The sequence below is a fragment of the Haliotis rubra genome, unplaced genomic scaffold, assembly GCF_003918875.1.
Source record: "Haliotis rubra isolate DU_JTF1 unplaced genomic scaffold, ASM391887v1 Scf1219, whole genome shotgun sequence".
Taxonomy (NCBI): domain Eukaryota; kingdom Metazoa; phylum Mollusca; class Gastropoda; order Lepetellida; family Haliotidae; genus Haliotis; species Haliotis rubra.
In genome coordinates this window covers 82,957-99,471 of record NW_025765136.1, presented here as the reverse complement: position 1 = coordinate 99,471, position 16,515 = coordinate 82,957, and the positions used below count along the sequence as shown (strand labels likewise).

Here is a 16,515-nt window from a genome sequence, read left to right as displayed (position 1 = left end):
TTGATGATGGACTAGTAGATGTGTATCAACACGGGGAGATAGATATGATTGTCGATGCCTCGTTGCAAAAAATACAAGAAACCCTACTACTCTGCGCATGTTCCGGGTTGGTTGAGGGTATAATCGATGAGGTCTATCTAAATATATATTAAGGAATTTATAGGCGCCTCCTTTATTTTTTTATTAAGATAAGGTTGGAAGAGTTACCTCCCTTCCCTAGCCAGTGGCCCAATTAGAGATTGTTATGCTTAGGTGTAAACAATGTCTACTGTCCCGGATCTATGGTTCTTGCGGACTAAACACGCTATAGGTAATTATCTGAGGGGCTGGCGGATGAATGTAGACCAGAACATAGACATTGACGATATCAAATCCCAGATCGCTGACAAAGTCAACGAGGAACTGACCGACCTGGGGAGCCTCAAATTCCAAATCACGGTAAAAATGTCGCTCGATAAACAGCAGGCAGACGGCAGCACCGAGCATGTTAAGCCTTACTTCAGGGGTAAACAAGAAGTGGCGACTCAACCCGAGATGATAGACAAGTCCATCAACACCTCGCTTGAACAAATATGAGAGTACCTGGAACGCTACACCCACAGGGGTTCCGGGTGGGCAGTGGATAATATTGATACGGTCTACCTGGACATAGCTAACTACGTACCGTTCAGAGGTGGATCGTACCTGGACTTACCCCCCTACTACAAGAAAAAACATGCCATGGTCAACGTCAAAAACAGAGGCGACGATTGCATGAGGGTAGCGATCAGATCTGCCTTGTTTCCAGTCGACGTACATTCGGATAGACTTTCCAGCTATCCCGAAGATGATGGGCTCAACCAGGACGGCATTGACGAACCCAGCCCCATATCTCAAGTTACCAAAATCGAAAAACAGAACAACATAGCCATTAACGTCTTCGGACACGAAAAGGCAACAAAACGATCATGCACAGGATCAGCCCAATGGAGGGCCGCAAGACGATCAATATATTCATGATCCAGCGAACTGATAACTGTCAATACGTCTGGCTAAAACACTTCAGCAGGGCGTTGCAAGACCAGTTGGCACATGTCGGGAAAAAAACACTTCTGTGAACGATGCCTGCACGGCTCCAACCGAGCCAACCTGCTGGAATCACACCGGGAGGATTGCCTAGGCGTGGGGCAGACGGCCATACGAATCGACATGCCCAAGGAAGGCGATAACAGCCTAAAATTCGACAACCACAAGAACCAGATGCCCGTACCTTACACCATCTATGCCGACTTCGAAGCCCTCATCAAGCACGTTGACACCACTATCGAGCTATCCACAGGCAAGAGCTTCACACAAAAAAAGGCTGGATCACGAGGCCTGTGGGTTCGGGTACGTGGTCGTCCGATGCGATGGACAAACGAATGCTCCCGTGGTGTACAGAGGCCCTGACGCGGCTGAAAAGTTTCTAAAGTGCTTGCAACAGGAAGAGAAAACCATCAGGGCTTCGAGTGGACATCTGAAATGGTAAACGTCATTAGCATACTGCCGGATTCGGGGAAGGGTTACATCCTCAAAGTGGACTTGGAGTACCCAGCAGCATTGCACTCTGCCTACAACGGCTACCCCCTGGCTCCCGAACGGTTGACGGTGGACCCGGACTGGATGTCCGACTATCAGTGGGACTTGTTGGGGAAGAATAAGCTACCCAACGTCGAAAAACTTGTACCCAACTTGATGAACAAAAACAAGTACATCGTCCACTATTGCAACCTGCAGCTGTACCTGTCGCTGGGTATGAGGCTGACTAAAATTCATAGGGTGCTCAAGTTCGACCAAAGCCCCTGGATGGAGCCCTACATCAGAACGAACACCGAGCTGAGAAAGCTGGCCCCCAGTGACTTGGAGAAGAACCTCTGCAAGCTCATGAACAACTCGGTGCTCGGCAAGACGATGCAGGACTTGCAAAAATGCGTGACCGTGAAGCTAGTCCAGTCGAAAGAGGAAGACAAGCTCAGGAAACTGATAACCAGCCCTGCATACAACCGGAGCAAGATATTCACCGACGATTTTGTTGCCCTGCACATGAGGAAGAGCCACATCAAATTCAACCGGCCCATCTACGTGGGGATGAGCATCCTAGACCTCTCCAAGTACCTGATGTACGACCTCTACTACAACAAGCTCAAGAAGTTGTACGGCGACATGTGTGAAGTGCTGTACACGGACACCAATTCCCTGCTGATGGAGATTCGAACTGAGGGTGTGTACGAGGACATGAAGAAACACATGCACCTGTACAAAACCAGCAACTACCTGAAGGACCACCCCATGCACAGCACGGTTAACAAAAAGGTCCTTGCCAAGATGAAGGACTAAAGCGCCGGCACACCCATTGCCCAGTACATAGGCTTGAGGCCCAAGATGTAGTCTATCCTGAAAGCCAACAACGGCGACATCCGGAAGTCGAAGGGGGTCAAGCAGTATGTGGTGAAACAACACATCAGACACGCCAGGTTCAAGGAGGCCCTGTTCATGACCCGCAACTTCAGGCATCAGATGAACACGCTGGGAAGCGACGGACACAGAATATACGGACTGATGATAAACAAGACCTCCCTGTCGTCAATGGACACAAAGCGTTGGATAGCCATCGACGGGATCAACACGTACGCATACGGACACGAAAAAATTGAACCAAAAAAATAGATGTATAAGTGGTATGTGCAGTGGAGAGTCTGACAAAGGCTTTACTAACAAAAAGAAGCTTATGTCAGACGTGGTCCAGACTTGGTCCTCCACAGATAAAGTCAACTGTCAGACGTGGTCCAGAACTATCATTGTATATACTACTTGAATTTTTACCCAATAAGCGACGTAAAAAAAATACATTTTTACTGTATCGTTTACTGTGATACAGCCATTGCGAATCTCAGTGCTATCCCCCACCTTCTTTATTCTATCCAACAAATGTAAACTTCAATCTTCAGAAATGATCTAGGCAGGGACACCAGACTTTAGCCTTCAGTACAAGAGTGCCTTCATTCAAATGCCGATTTATACCACTTTTCAATTTGTTGATCCTCGGGTGCATTTACTCATCATCTGTTTATAGAAAGGTGCCTCGCAAAGTTTGTTTGATTTGTTTTGTATTTTTGTTTTTTGTTATTTGTTTGTTTTGTTTTGTATAAAATTAAAATAGCTCTGAGTTCACAGACACTTTGTATTTCCCCCCGGGCATTGGATACCAATCTCAACGACACACATCGTATTATATATCCCAACTCCCTGGGGACCATACAACTCTTGCAGCCACTAGGCGCACCAAGTTAATGAGACTTTTCATCCGTACGAGGTACCCATTCACATCTGGATGGACTGGGACACTACTTTGTCCAAGTTTACTGCACTGTGCTGTACTCACAACTAGGTGTGTGCACATATTCATGTGGCCAGCATCTGGTCATATACCAACGGATTTGTGGGTTCTTTTAAGTGCACAGGAGGTACGTAAGTCCCAAAATTTATACTTACCAGATTATTTAAACGTGTAGTATTTTTTTAAATTTTAAATTATGGCTAGATTTTACTATAATAGCCAGTGGCTGAAGGGATGGCGTAAATCAAGCTAGGGTCCATGTAGGTAGCAAAGGCACTGTAATCCCCACGGTCCCTAGTATGGTGATCTACCTTCAGTTGCTGGTGATCTATAGCTCACATTTACATTGTATTATCCAAAAATAGTTTTCTATTTCTTAAGATATATGCTAGCTAGTTTTAACTCATTTTGTGATAATCTAGTAATTTTACTGTCCTTCAGACAGTGCTTTATATATTATATGTATGTATTATGGATTTAGAACTAGTTTAGTCGTGATATGGCTGAAATATTGCCGATGTGAATTTAAATCTTAACTCTCTCACTTACTCACTCACTAACGTCTCTATTCTCTGTTACTATCATGGAAACCATATTTCAGCCATATCATGACTTAAAAGGGTCATATATAAAAGCTTATAATGTTACATCTTATATCTGTCTGCGAAGGACAGTACTATTTAGGACTTTACAAAATAAATACAAATTATAGATCACCAGCAACTGAAGGTAGATCACCATACTAGGGACCATGGGGATTGTAGTGAAATTTAGCCAACATTTTTTTAACAACAAATATTCTACGATTAAATTTTTTTTGAAGAAATTTGAAAGTTTTGGGACTTACAGTCTGTTTGAGTCAGAAACGAACCGATGAACTGCAAATTTTATCGATTGTACAAAATTACCACATAAATATAAATAGTACACATGTTTATCATTTACTAATACCCAACAGTTTTCTTATATTTGAAAATTTTCCGGACTCCACCAAAAAAGTTCTTTTAGAAACTATCATCATTGATAACGCAAAAGTTATCGCGGCGGGGTGAAACCACAGAAACGGAACAGCCAGTCATGGCGGAGGACATTTCAAAATCTATTCCGGGAAATCTATTCTCGTCTGTTGTAGTGTCATAGTCACGACTTAAAGGGATGACAAGTGGTCCCACAGTTGTCTGTTGTAAGCCATCCCGAGACCAGTAACCTTGTTCAATGACATTAGCTACCTTGTTGACACAGTTTTGCCAAGTTTCAGTCGTGATTTTGTTAAGGGATTCCTTAACCAAAGCCTCTACGTCACGTAATCTAAAAGTTGTGTTTGATCTGGCAACATGTCCTTTGACAATACCCCATATCATTTCAATGGGGTTAAGGTGACGGTGATAGGGTGAAAGTCACAGAATATCGTGACCCTTACTTTTTCTGTAACTGTCAACTTTGTAGAAAGGTTCACCTTTGTGGGTTTTTATGATCTCATATAGCCGAGGCTTCGTTGCCTTTGAAGGCCGAGCGATCTGATATTTGTCGAGCCATGATATCATATAACCTTTACAACTGTTCGATGTCGGGGCTTTACTGTCGGGGTCCTGCACGCTGTGTTATGGAGCATTGTCCATTACGATAAAAGACTTCTCTGGTAGAGCTGGTACCAACTTGTTTTTAACACAATCGAGGAAAACCGCACCATTCATCTCGGAATAGTAGTCTCTGTTATCTGTGGAAATTGCCCTGAATACCAAGCCGCAGCCTGGGAGAAAGCCTTTGCTGGAGCAACCAGCATGGAGAAGGATTGGTCTCTCTCCTTTCCCTAGAGGCAGCTTTCTTACGTGTCCCCTTATCACCCACATCGGGTACCCACTGACTGCTGGCAGTGTGCGAGGCATTGATCCAGGTCTCGTCCAAGTACACTTACTCGGAACCTTCCTCACGCTTCTTCTTTATAACCCTGAGAAAATTATTTCTCAAGCGAAAGGGTACTGACCTATTCTCCCACGAAATTTTCTTATAACTATACCCGAAAGAGTGTAAGAGTCGCCAGAGTGTGTACTTTGATACTCTGAGGTTGTGTTCTTGCTTCAAATGCTTTTTTTAAAACTTTTCAGCAACATGTATTTGTTTTCAGAATAGAGCTGGTTGATAGACTGCCTTACAAGGTTCTTTTGAAAGTTGTCCAAATGTTTTAATTTGTGTGATTTTGACCCCTACCTGCTTCGCATCACCCTCGCAATGTTTGTGTTCCAAAACATTTGTCAGTACTCTTGCTGATACTCCTAAAGCTTTGCCCGCTTACGGAATTTATTCATGGCATAAAATGGTTTGCCCCTTTCGGCTTCAGCACGGAAAAAATCGTACACTTTAATCATCAACTGTTTCACGTCAGCATTTCATCAGGCACGAGATAGTGGCTGTTACGTTTCTGCGGTTTCACCCCGCCGCGACAGATAACAACTTTTGCGTTTTCAATGATGATAGTTTCTTAAAGAACGTTTTTGGTGGAGTCCGGAAAATTTTCAAATATAAGAAAGTGTTGGGTATTAGTAAATGATAAACATATGTACTATCTATATTTATGTGGCACTTTTGTACAATGATAAAATTAGCAATTCATCGGTCCGTTTCTGACTCAAACGGACTGTAGGTATCCTCTCAGGAGGACAATAATTTTACAATACTTTAACCAGCCTCTGACCGTCTGATGTGCAACCTGCAATCTATCTATATTAAAAATCAAATATCTACACACTATTAATTAAATGAATTAATTAATGTTAATTCAATTTCCAAAACAGCTCGAACTTGTGTCATTTGTATAGAGTCCCCATGGTCCCTACTATGGTGATCTAACTTCAGTTGTTGGCGATCTATAGCCTGTTTTTGCATTGTATTGTCCTTTATAGTATTGTTGGTTTTATTACTAGTTTTAAATATCTATCTATTTATCTATCTATCTATCTATCTATACGGATCTTCTCCAACATGTTTCACTTTTATCTTCAGGGAGAAGAAGATATAAATGGCTGTAATATTGCCGATGTGATGTAAAATTTTAACTCACTCACTCATTTGTATAGAAAATGTGTATGGTTGCCCTGCTAGGCAACTAATAACACACCAGTAGATTTATGCACAAAGCACACGGGCCTGTGTATTTCCGTATTTCCGAACGTCTTTCCTGTGTTTCACGAAATTCGCTTCCCGGTAGCCCAACAAGTATTGTATTTACGATGCAGCTGTGAAGTGGTGATTTGAATTTGTGATGTGAGAGGTGAGTAGTACAATTACATAGATTTGCTATAATCCGTTTTGTGTATATCAGTGAAGGAACCTCTCGTGATTATTTATGCGTGTCGGAGGTAGATTTTACATGTGACTCTGTCCAATTATTGTCCTATTACATAGATATTACTTGATAATGAACACACACTGTTACCTTTGTTCTGCTACATTGTGATTTATGAACTTGACTAATCTCGACTAAGGTCTTTGCTGGTGAAAATGTGGCTGAAGAAATATTAGTAAGCAAAGCGGTTTTGATTGTTATGTATAACATACACTGTCCCCCCTTTAACGTGTCCATGCAAAGGATAAATATAGACACTATTAATGTAAGCAGCCTTAGGGCTGTGAATCTCACATCTGAGTGGGTGTCCATTTTCGGTGTAAGTGGAGTATATTTTTCAGTCAAACTTTGATATCTTAAGAGACTATTTGTTAGTCCTATCTTCATCTGGTGCAAACACTACCTTTTGCACCACCAACCAACTCTACGCTATATGCTAGCGAATGTAACAGAGTGAACATCATCTAAACATAATATTGAAAATGTACAGGGATATTTCCTTGCAAAACATTCATTCCATGGAAATATTAGTTGAAACTCTGTTATCGAGAAAGGCTATAGTTAGGTACGGGTCAGGTCACTGAAAAGGAATCTGAAACTCGGCAAATACAATCCGGAATTATGAGCCAGAGCACTTGAGAACGAAATGTCATTAATATTCTGTGAGTATTTTGTTACGGTTTTGAAATTACCGAGATAAAGGCTTGTGGGTCCCTTTAAACCAGCAAAATAAAACAGAAAAATGTCTATAAAGTTCAATTATATACCCAATAAACAAACAAGGTTACACTGAATGACATTACAGGTTCCTGATACAATACAATTGGGTCACATATCTAAAATATTAACTTATCAAAGTCTTGATATTCCCAGTAAAAACAGATGTACTGATTGAAGATTATGGACACCTGTCTTGAAAGGTCGATTTTTGGCAGACTGATGAGCGTAAATCCAAAATCCTCCACTCAGACATCTCAGCAAACATCCCTTATATATCTATTATACAGTTCTAGGGAATTCTAACAAAAAGCTATGGCACACCACCACCATCGAGAAATTACTGGAATCCAACGGTCTTCCACCAAAGACCGAAAGTAATGCAAACAAATGGAAGTAGCTCCTAAGATTACTCTAAACAAGTAAAATTATAAGTTCAAGATGCGAGTTCAAATCCAAAATCAACTTTTGTGACAAATAATAAACTAAAAGTTACTCATCATAACGATATCTTTAAATAAGCAATGTACTAGGTTGTTCCCTCCATATATATGCTGTATTGCATACCTCCTTACCTAGTCAATAGTTGAGAGTGAATATATATCTAGTAGGTAATGTTTTTATGTCATTACTATCACAATACGTTTGCTCTGAGAAATGTTAATCTTCAGAAATTCTTTCGTCATATCTACGTTCCTTCATTGTTTTGTTCATTCATTTGTTAATTCATTGGCTCATTCACTGATTGATTCACTAATTCTGGCTGAAATACAAAGTAACATCCTTGTAAAATCTAGAGTGGTCACTTTGCTTAATTGATCGTTTTAGATAAGTGCCACATCAAATAGCACTCTGAAGGACATTCAAAAGGATCTACACGTCTTTACGGGATATTAGGTTTCGGTGGCATCAAACATGATTATCAAATTGTAATACTGTTCGTTTCTAATATCGAATCTAGTATCTTTTTCTTAACATTCTGTTAGGTTGACTGCATACAATTAGCATTGTTGTACAATTACCACTTGGTTCATCATGAATAATTACAAAGTAACTACAATGATAGTACTGAGACGAGAGACAACACAAATACAATGGCAATACAGCATAAAAGCACACAATTATTATATTCACCTAGCCTGGTCGAGCAGTGATCAAGCTTGACAAAATTGAATGAGAATGGGAATCCTGGGTGAAATCGATCTTCATATAACAGTTACATTTATCAACAAACACATCACTCCCTCTAATTACACTGAACAGAAATAATGTAATACAATTTCAGAACTGTTGTATTATGAATTACATGCCACATAAAAGTTCGGTTGTTCAGAAAATTAAAAAAATTATTGTGACTGTAAGTCAGAATGTTTTCACGTAGTTTGTTTCAGCATTATCAATTACAAAGAAATAATTCCGATTGTTTTAATTTATTTAGGTTTATTGGTTAACAGTATTACTATTTTTTACTTTAGGGTGCCTAAACAAAATTATCTTGTGAGCGAAATGTGTTCCGTAGACGTCAAGGCTCGCAAGAAGAGCTTAAAAGTGATGGCTACACAATGTGCAAATATCAGAAAGATTTGAACGATATGTATTTTCTTGGTATATCATTGGAGTGAGTTCTATAAAACTCAGTTAGTTAAACCAGTTATGAATCTATTTCTAAATCTATTCCGGATGTATTTTTGTTACGGACATGCCCGAAATGTAAACTGGCGTCCAAAAGAAACGCCACCAAACAGTTTTCTTCACTAAAACACAAAAAAAGCAAATTATGGTAACAAGTAGTGTTGTATTGTAAAACACAATCAGTCAGCAACAGTTCTTGAAACTTTTCAGCGAGAAAAACGAAACATTTCGTGTTCTGAAGGCACATGGATGACACAGGGGTGCAGTGTCCAGTATTTGATCGCCAACGCTGATTCGTCTTTAAGGTCTCAAACTGTCCTGAACAACACAGATGATTCAGTATCGTGTGCGACCCCAAAGCACAGTGATGCAGGCTCTAACGCGGCATCGAACTGAGTATGTGAGCCTTCTGACGTCATCATTAGGGATTTGCGCCATTCCTCTTGCAGGGCAACTGCCAAAGCGTCCCTAGTCAACATTTCCGAATACGTTGCCCCAGTTAGTCCCAGAGGTGTTCGATTGGAGACAGATCGGGTGATCTCGATGGCCACTGTAGCAGGTTGACATTGTTAGTGTTGAGGAAGTCACTAGTGATCCGAGCTGTGTGAGGTGTGGCGTTGTCCTATTGAAACAGAGTCCTTGGGTGACGTTGCAGGAAAGGCTGCACCACAGGCAATCTCGTCAATGTAACGACGTGCGGTGAGATAACCGTTGATAATGACGAGATCTGTCTTCTGGTCCCCGCAAATTCCGCCCCAGACCATAACGGTTCCACCGCCGTAATGCTCCACTTCTTGCATGCAAGCAGGTGCCGTCCGTTCGCCGAAGAGATGTAACCTGCTCTCGTCACTGAAGAGCTCTCTTCGCCAGTTTCGCTGCTGCCACTGCATTTCGGTCCTGGCCCACATCTGGCACGTCTGTGTCGGAGCGTTAACGTCATGCCCTTGAAAGGTCGATAGGCACGAATACCATGCTGGCGGAGTCGTCTTGCTACGGTCTGTCTGCTGACTGCATGTCCAAGGCTATTGATGCTTGATGACGTCACAGTGAGGTAGCGGTTTCTCAGATGAAGCAGCCGTAAATATCGATCTTCCTGTGGAGTCGTGGCCTTGAGTCTGCCACTCCTGGGTCTGTCAGCAGTACTGCCTGTCTGTCTGTGACGTGTGACAAGTCTGGCGAAGGTGGACTTACAGCATCTCATGATCCTGCCCATGTGCTTCTGTGTTGCGCCCATCTGAAGCATACCAATTGCTCTTTCCCTCTGTTCTTTGGTCAATCGAGGCATGTTGGCTGCTTTCAATCGTGTCACATGATGAGAGAGAACACATCTAGTCAGGTTTTATACCCTCATGTCATACGGGTAACTTTGAGCACAATTTCCATTTTTTCTGTGCGAATTCATTTAACTCACCAATCATCAAAATCTCGTGCACTTGTTCACTGGGAATAGACAGCTTGTGTTCGAGGGATGTGTTTTCAGCCGTTTTTGAGCAGATTGGCAATTATTTTGACAATTTATGATAACTTTTATTTTGGTGGCGTTTCTTTTGGACGCTAGTTTGCAACCAGTTTACCAGCTGTGCAATAAACCATTTTATGTCTTTTAGGTACCCTGTTGAACCAGCATGAAGGTCTACTTTGCCGCAGTGTGTTCAGTGGTTGCTGTTGTTGCGGTTGCCATCGGTACATACGTACATGTAGCTTTCTCATTGATTTTGCAGGATAATATAGCCAGCTGTTTAACCCGATGAAAGTTATCATAACAGTTTGAAACAAACAACACGTATATTCCTTTCCTCTTGTTTTACAATTTAATACTTCCTGATGAAACAATAAACTGTTATGCCTGATGTGAATACACATGGTGTTTAAAGTATTTCCCATAAAATGCTTCAATTATATATGTTCATGTAACTCTCCAAATGTTTCAAAATATTGACTGGATATTGCCTCCTCTGAACTCAGTTTACTTGTGCATAGAAAATGGACCAAAGCATTATAAATGTTAGAACTCAAGACTCACTGATGTATCAAAAATCCCATCTAATCATCGTACTGCTTGGACTTTTGGGATACCCGTTTTCTCGATTGCTGATTTGTTCAGATTCCCATATTATCTTTCGGCTTTTGCACTTTTGTCCATTTTGCAAGGATTGATATGGGTTGTTGAACAAGACCATGAAGTTACAGAAGGCTGGTGCAAATAGTTCAGAGATGTCATTGTTTATTAGATATTAAAACTGGATATGCTTCTAAACACAAAGTCCATTGTATGCGATATTGTCTTTGTTCCAGCACATGTTAGAATGCATGGCAATAAGATATTTAAGCCTTATCCGGATTACAATATCCTGAAGTTGATTTACGAAAATGTTGACCAAGCCCTAAGCATTTTGAAACTGCTTTTTGGAATCTGTTTCACAAAGTTGAAGACAGTTGTGGGATGTTGGCACTACCTGCCGACATCTGTACAAGCTTGAAATCGTTCGTATTTAATCTTCACTTCCTGCATCCCTCAGATGTTTTATCTGTCTGTCGACTGTTCATCACATCTTTACAGCTTGCAGTGACGGTCGTTATGGACAGCACTGTCAGTTTGAGTGTGGTCACTGTAAAGGAAACCTGCCATGTAACAAGATCAGTGGAACATGTGATCAAGGATGTCAGCCAGGGTTTCAAGAAGCCTTTTGTAAAGGTGGGATACATTTGTGGTGGGAACGTCTTTTCCTGCTAGTTGATAAAAGTAGGCCTTGCCATTGTATCCTCAACGTAAGATAGTTAGTGTCAGTCCCCATGGTCCTCAGTATGGTGATCTACCTTCAGTTGTTGGCAATATGTAGCCTGTTTATATATTGTATTGTCTTCTATAGTTAAAAGTTTTTAGTTTTTCATACTTGTTTTATATCAATATATTTTATTCTCTTGTTATGTTATTGTCCTTCGTTGACAGGATTATATAATTTGACTTTATTTATTACGGCTATATTTCTTTTCACCTCCTCGTCACGATATGGCTGCAATATTGCCGATGTGACGTTAAATTTAACTCACTCACTCGGTAAGATAGTTAGTTGAAAATATGTCGCGTCTGCTCCGCAGCATGCGTTGATGGTATGTACGGGGTTGACTGCATGTGTAAAGACCCCCTAACCTGTGACGACGAGTCCAGTGGAGAATGTCCTGAAGGATGTCAGAGTAACTTCATGAAGCCCCAGTGTCCAGAGTGTCCAGCAGCACCAGGACGTTCAAACTGGGAACTACCAGTTACAGCAACACTCGGTGCCAATCTTGTATTTGCCCTCATCGCTCTGTTGACAGCCATCATTTATAACAGAAGGTAGGACTCTAATAATAATCACTGAAAAGATAAAATCGCACTAATTCATACTATTGGACAAAGGTAACTGTTTCGCTGATAATGAGTCTCAAACTGACGGGTTCTATTCAATGCTGTCTGATATGTTCAATGTTATTGTTTATGTGTTTAATTATATATGCAACATTAATGCCATCAAATATGTTTCAAATTCCACACATAACATTTGCCGTTCAGATTTGCATCATCAAATCGTGAAAGAGTATGCACATATGTACAGTATTATGAGAATGTGTCTCCTATGTGTATTGCACAGTTAGCAATAATTGCATTCATTAATTGAAACATAGTACAGAGTTTCTAGTCCTTCCCTAAATGTCGACATAATGATTGCAATTGTGTGCAAAATAAACAACAGGAGAATTGAGATTTCACAGTGATAAATCGCATTTCGGTGAAAACAATGGCGTATGTGTACTGCGAAACAGTAGCGCTAATTTAAGAGATTTTACAAATCAGTATTAGCGTGTTTTTTGGGCTTGTTTGTTTTTCTGTGTTGCTTTTGTTTAGCAATATTCTAGTTAGACAACGGCGGTATGTAAATAATCGGGTCTGAAGTAGACAATCCAATGACATCATGAGCATCGAGCTACGGCATAAGGGATGCGATGACATGTATCACCCAAGTCAGCGAGCTTGACCACCCGAGCCCGTTAGTTGGTATTATTTTCTAATATTCTATATTTCAGATTGAAGAAACAACTAACTGCTGTACAAAAGAAGCCTGAAAATGACTACGTGTCTTTAGATGAGATGATCAGGGATCCAGTTGTTGAAATCATATATGAAAACACTCGCAACATCGTCCTGTAGATCATTAGTGATCACGTTGGTCAAATGAGAAAAATTGTGACAAAACCATTTCCATAATCAGGGGAAAAAAATGTGCCAAAAGCTGGGTCCATTTGAAGATTCCGAATTTTTCAGGATCATCTGTTTCGGAATCACAATTAAATTGAGATCATAACAGGGTAAATCCAACGTTATATTCCACTGACTTATGTATATGATTGTATTTGCTGGTGCATTGTTTTATTTCATTCATTTAAGTATATGCATTAGCTAATGCAGCGTTTTATTTCACTCTGATATGTATATGTAGTCGCTTAATGTTAATGTTTATTTCACTCGTTTATGCATTCGCTCGTGCAATGTTTTATTCCACTCAATTATGTATATGTATTCGCTACTGCACAAGTGTCTTGTACAGTTTAGTTCCTGTACAAATCTTTGTTTCCTGAGTGAACCATACTACATCAAGAGTTATCTGCCCTGGTGTAGCAGATGGATTCCCTTGTTGGCATGGCACATGTGACAGCAGAAGAGAAAAGATAGCTGGATCTAGATGATTTTGAAAGAATGCAAAAAGTATACAGAACTTTGAAGAATATTCAGTCAGGAGTTTGGATGGAGCACAACACAGGGGTGGGGAGATGGGTGGGGCAGATGGGGTGGGTGGGGGGTGGGGTGGTGGTAGGCAAAGAGGTTCAGTGCTACGGATCGGCGGCGACTTGGTCAGATTGTGAAAAGCGTTGAGAATATCGGAAATGATTAATTGAGGAAGTCCTCAGGTATGTAATGAAACCCTTGGACAAAAATTACCAAGACTTAACTGGGTGAAAAAGCGCCGAATTCCCTCACCACTGATGAAAGATGCTTAAATGGACATACTTCAAACTGGGGTAAGGCTCACGAACATCAAAATCGGGAAAATGGTTTCTTTTCTTATGAAAGTTCGTCTGACCTACTTATTTCTTGGAAGTAGACAGTTCCGCAACAGTTTGAAATGGCGGACGAGCCAGTGTTTACATTTTGCGAAAGGTTGAAATTCGAAGTGACAGTGGAAAATACTTGACTGTCTGTCGAGTCTGAACCCTGCAGAATCGAAGAATAGATCCATTTCTGATCGACCTACTACCTGTAACTCATAAAAGACTGTTGATTTTTATGACCGGCGAGTGTGGATCATGATTTCAGGAACGTGCCTCCATCCCGGCTTTGTGTACATGCAACTAACTTGGTTCAATTTTGATATTTTGAACAATGCAACGGGACAAGATGGAGTATGAGTGGCATAAAATGTTGTGTTTCCTCTGACCGTTTTCTTGCGAATTTCGGAAACAAATATACCATTTATCAGGTAGGTAAATGTTTACGAGCGTTTTGCTGCACAAGTAGGGATAGATAGGGATGTATTTATATGTTACATATTGTTTGTTTATGTTTAGGGCTGTGTATTGTAATTGAGTTTGAATATTTTTTATAATAGAAGATAATAATTATGATAGTGAGGTTCCCTAATATTTGTGGAGGAGAAATCGTATAATTGTATTTTTCGAGTTTTTCGGTCAAACAGTACGGAACAGTTTGAGAGAGACTGGACAGAGAGCCCGGAGACCCGACGTCGGGACCGTGCTACGTCGTCACCATCGTGATCAGCGTCTCCGTTATCTAAAAATATCCACTTGATTGTATAGACATTTCCCTCTTCTAAACTGATGTACAAATTCACGAACTAAAGTCTGTTTGTGGACGAGTTATACATGTTTGAAAATACAACATATAGGCAACAGATTTCTGACATATGCGTTTCTTTTATGGGGACAGTATACTACGTACGGCTGCACCCTGTGTCCTGTGCAGACTTTGCGGATGTTAGATATGTATCTGAACTTCAACGCTTGGTTGGTCGGTGTGTTATTTAACGCTGCACTCAGCAATATTCCAGTCATATGGCGGTGGTCTTTAAATCTTCGAGTCTGGACCAAACTACCCAACCGATCAACCGCATGAGCATCGATCTGCGAAATTCGGATGCGATAAAGTCAACCGCGTCAGAAAGCCTGACCACCCGATATCTTTAGTCGCCTCATACGACTAGCATGGGTTGCTGAAGATCAATACTTACCCAGATCTTCACGGGTCACCTGGACTGTGAACCTGAACACTACAGGTTTAACATATACTAGGCACATAAAGAAACTGCATACAAAATATTAAAATCTAAATGTATCAAACCTGTGTAGACACATAAGGATTTAAACTCAGAGATTAGTGACATGTATCCATCATGCATGCACGTGCCACGTTCCGTGACGGCAGTGGGTTCGGCCTTGAGACGTTCAATACGTTGTTGCACATGCATTCCGGGAAAGAGAAACAGAGCAAATGAATGTCACACAATACTGTCACTTTGGAAAGCTCAACCCCTGCCCTTGCGATCGTTCAAAAAATTAAACGGCTATTGAACCGCATAGCATGCCAAGGCTCACGTCTGCACAACCACATGAGGCCATTGGGATGGTCCGTAGGGGAATGTATCAACGACAAGTGGCTGCACATTTCCACTGCCACCGGAACACCATTTCTGCACTGGTGAGACTCTACCAGAACACAAATGACGTCATCGATCGGCCACGTTCTGGACGTCCACGTGTAACAACGTCAAGACAGGATAGATGGATAAGGGTGACCAATCCTCGCCACAGGTTCCAGACTGCAGTAATGACTGCCCGAACCATCCCAGGACTTCGCCGTATCCACCCCAACACAGTTCGACAACGTTTACGTCATCACAGGATCAGACCACGACGTCCCGCCATACGGCCTATCCTGACACAACGTCATCGACAAGCTCGCCGAATGTGATGCCGAAATCATGTCCGCAGACCCTTGTTTTGGTGGAGAAATGTTGTTTTTACAGATGAGTCCAGGTTTAACTTTTCCCATAGTGATGGACGTCAACGTGCCTATAGACGCGTGGGAGAACGTTATGCACAGGCCTGTCTTGGAGAGGAATCGCTTTGGTGGTGGTTCCGTGGTGATTTTGGGTGGAATAACAGCACGCCAAAGAACTCCTTTGGTGATTGTTCAGGGCAACTTACCTGGTGTTGGCTACAGGGATCAGACTCTTCGACCTGTGGCAATTCCTTTTCTGCAACGTCATGGCCCTGGGTTAACATTCCAAGAGGACAATGTCCGCCCTCATACGGCAAGGGTTGATATGGATTTCTTGCAACACCACAATGTTGACTTACTGCCTTGGCCTGCAAATTCACCGGATCTCTCCCCGATAGAGCATTTTGGGACGAG

The 16,515-nt window shown here is 41.4% G+C and overlaps 1 protein-coding gene across 1 annotated transcript; it reads left to right on the top strand.

Moving 5' to 3' along the window:
- The first annotated feature begins 10,651 nt into the window (after positions 1–10,651).
- Positions 10,652–13,843, top strand: LOC124265854. Its single transcript, XM_046700698.1, has 4 exons — positions 10,652–10,730; positions 11,608–11,742; positions 12,147–12,384; positions 13,113–13,843. Exons 1-4 carry the CDS (start codon positions 10,673–10,675, stop codon positions 13,234–13,236), a joined length of 555 nt encoding a protein of 184 aa, XP_046556654.1. The 5' UTR covers positions 10,652–10,672; the 3' UTR covers positions 13,237–13,843.
- Positions 13,844–16,515: the final 2,672 nt, after the last annotated feature.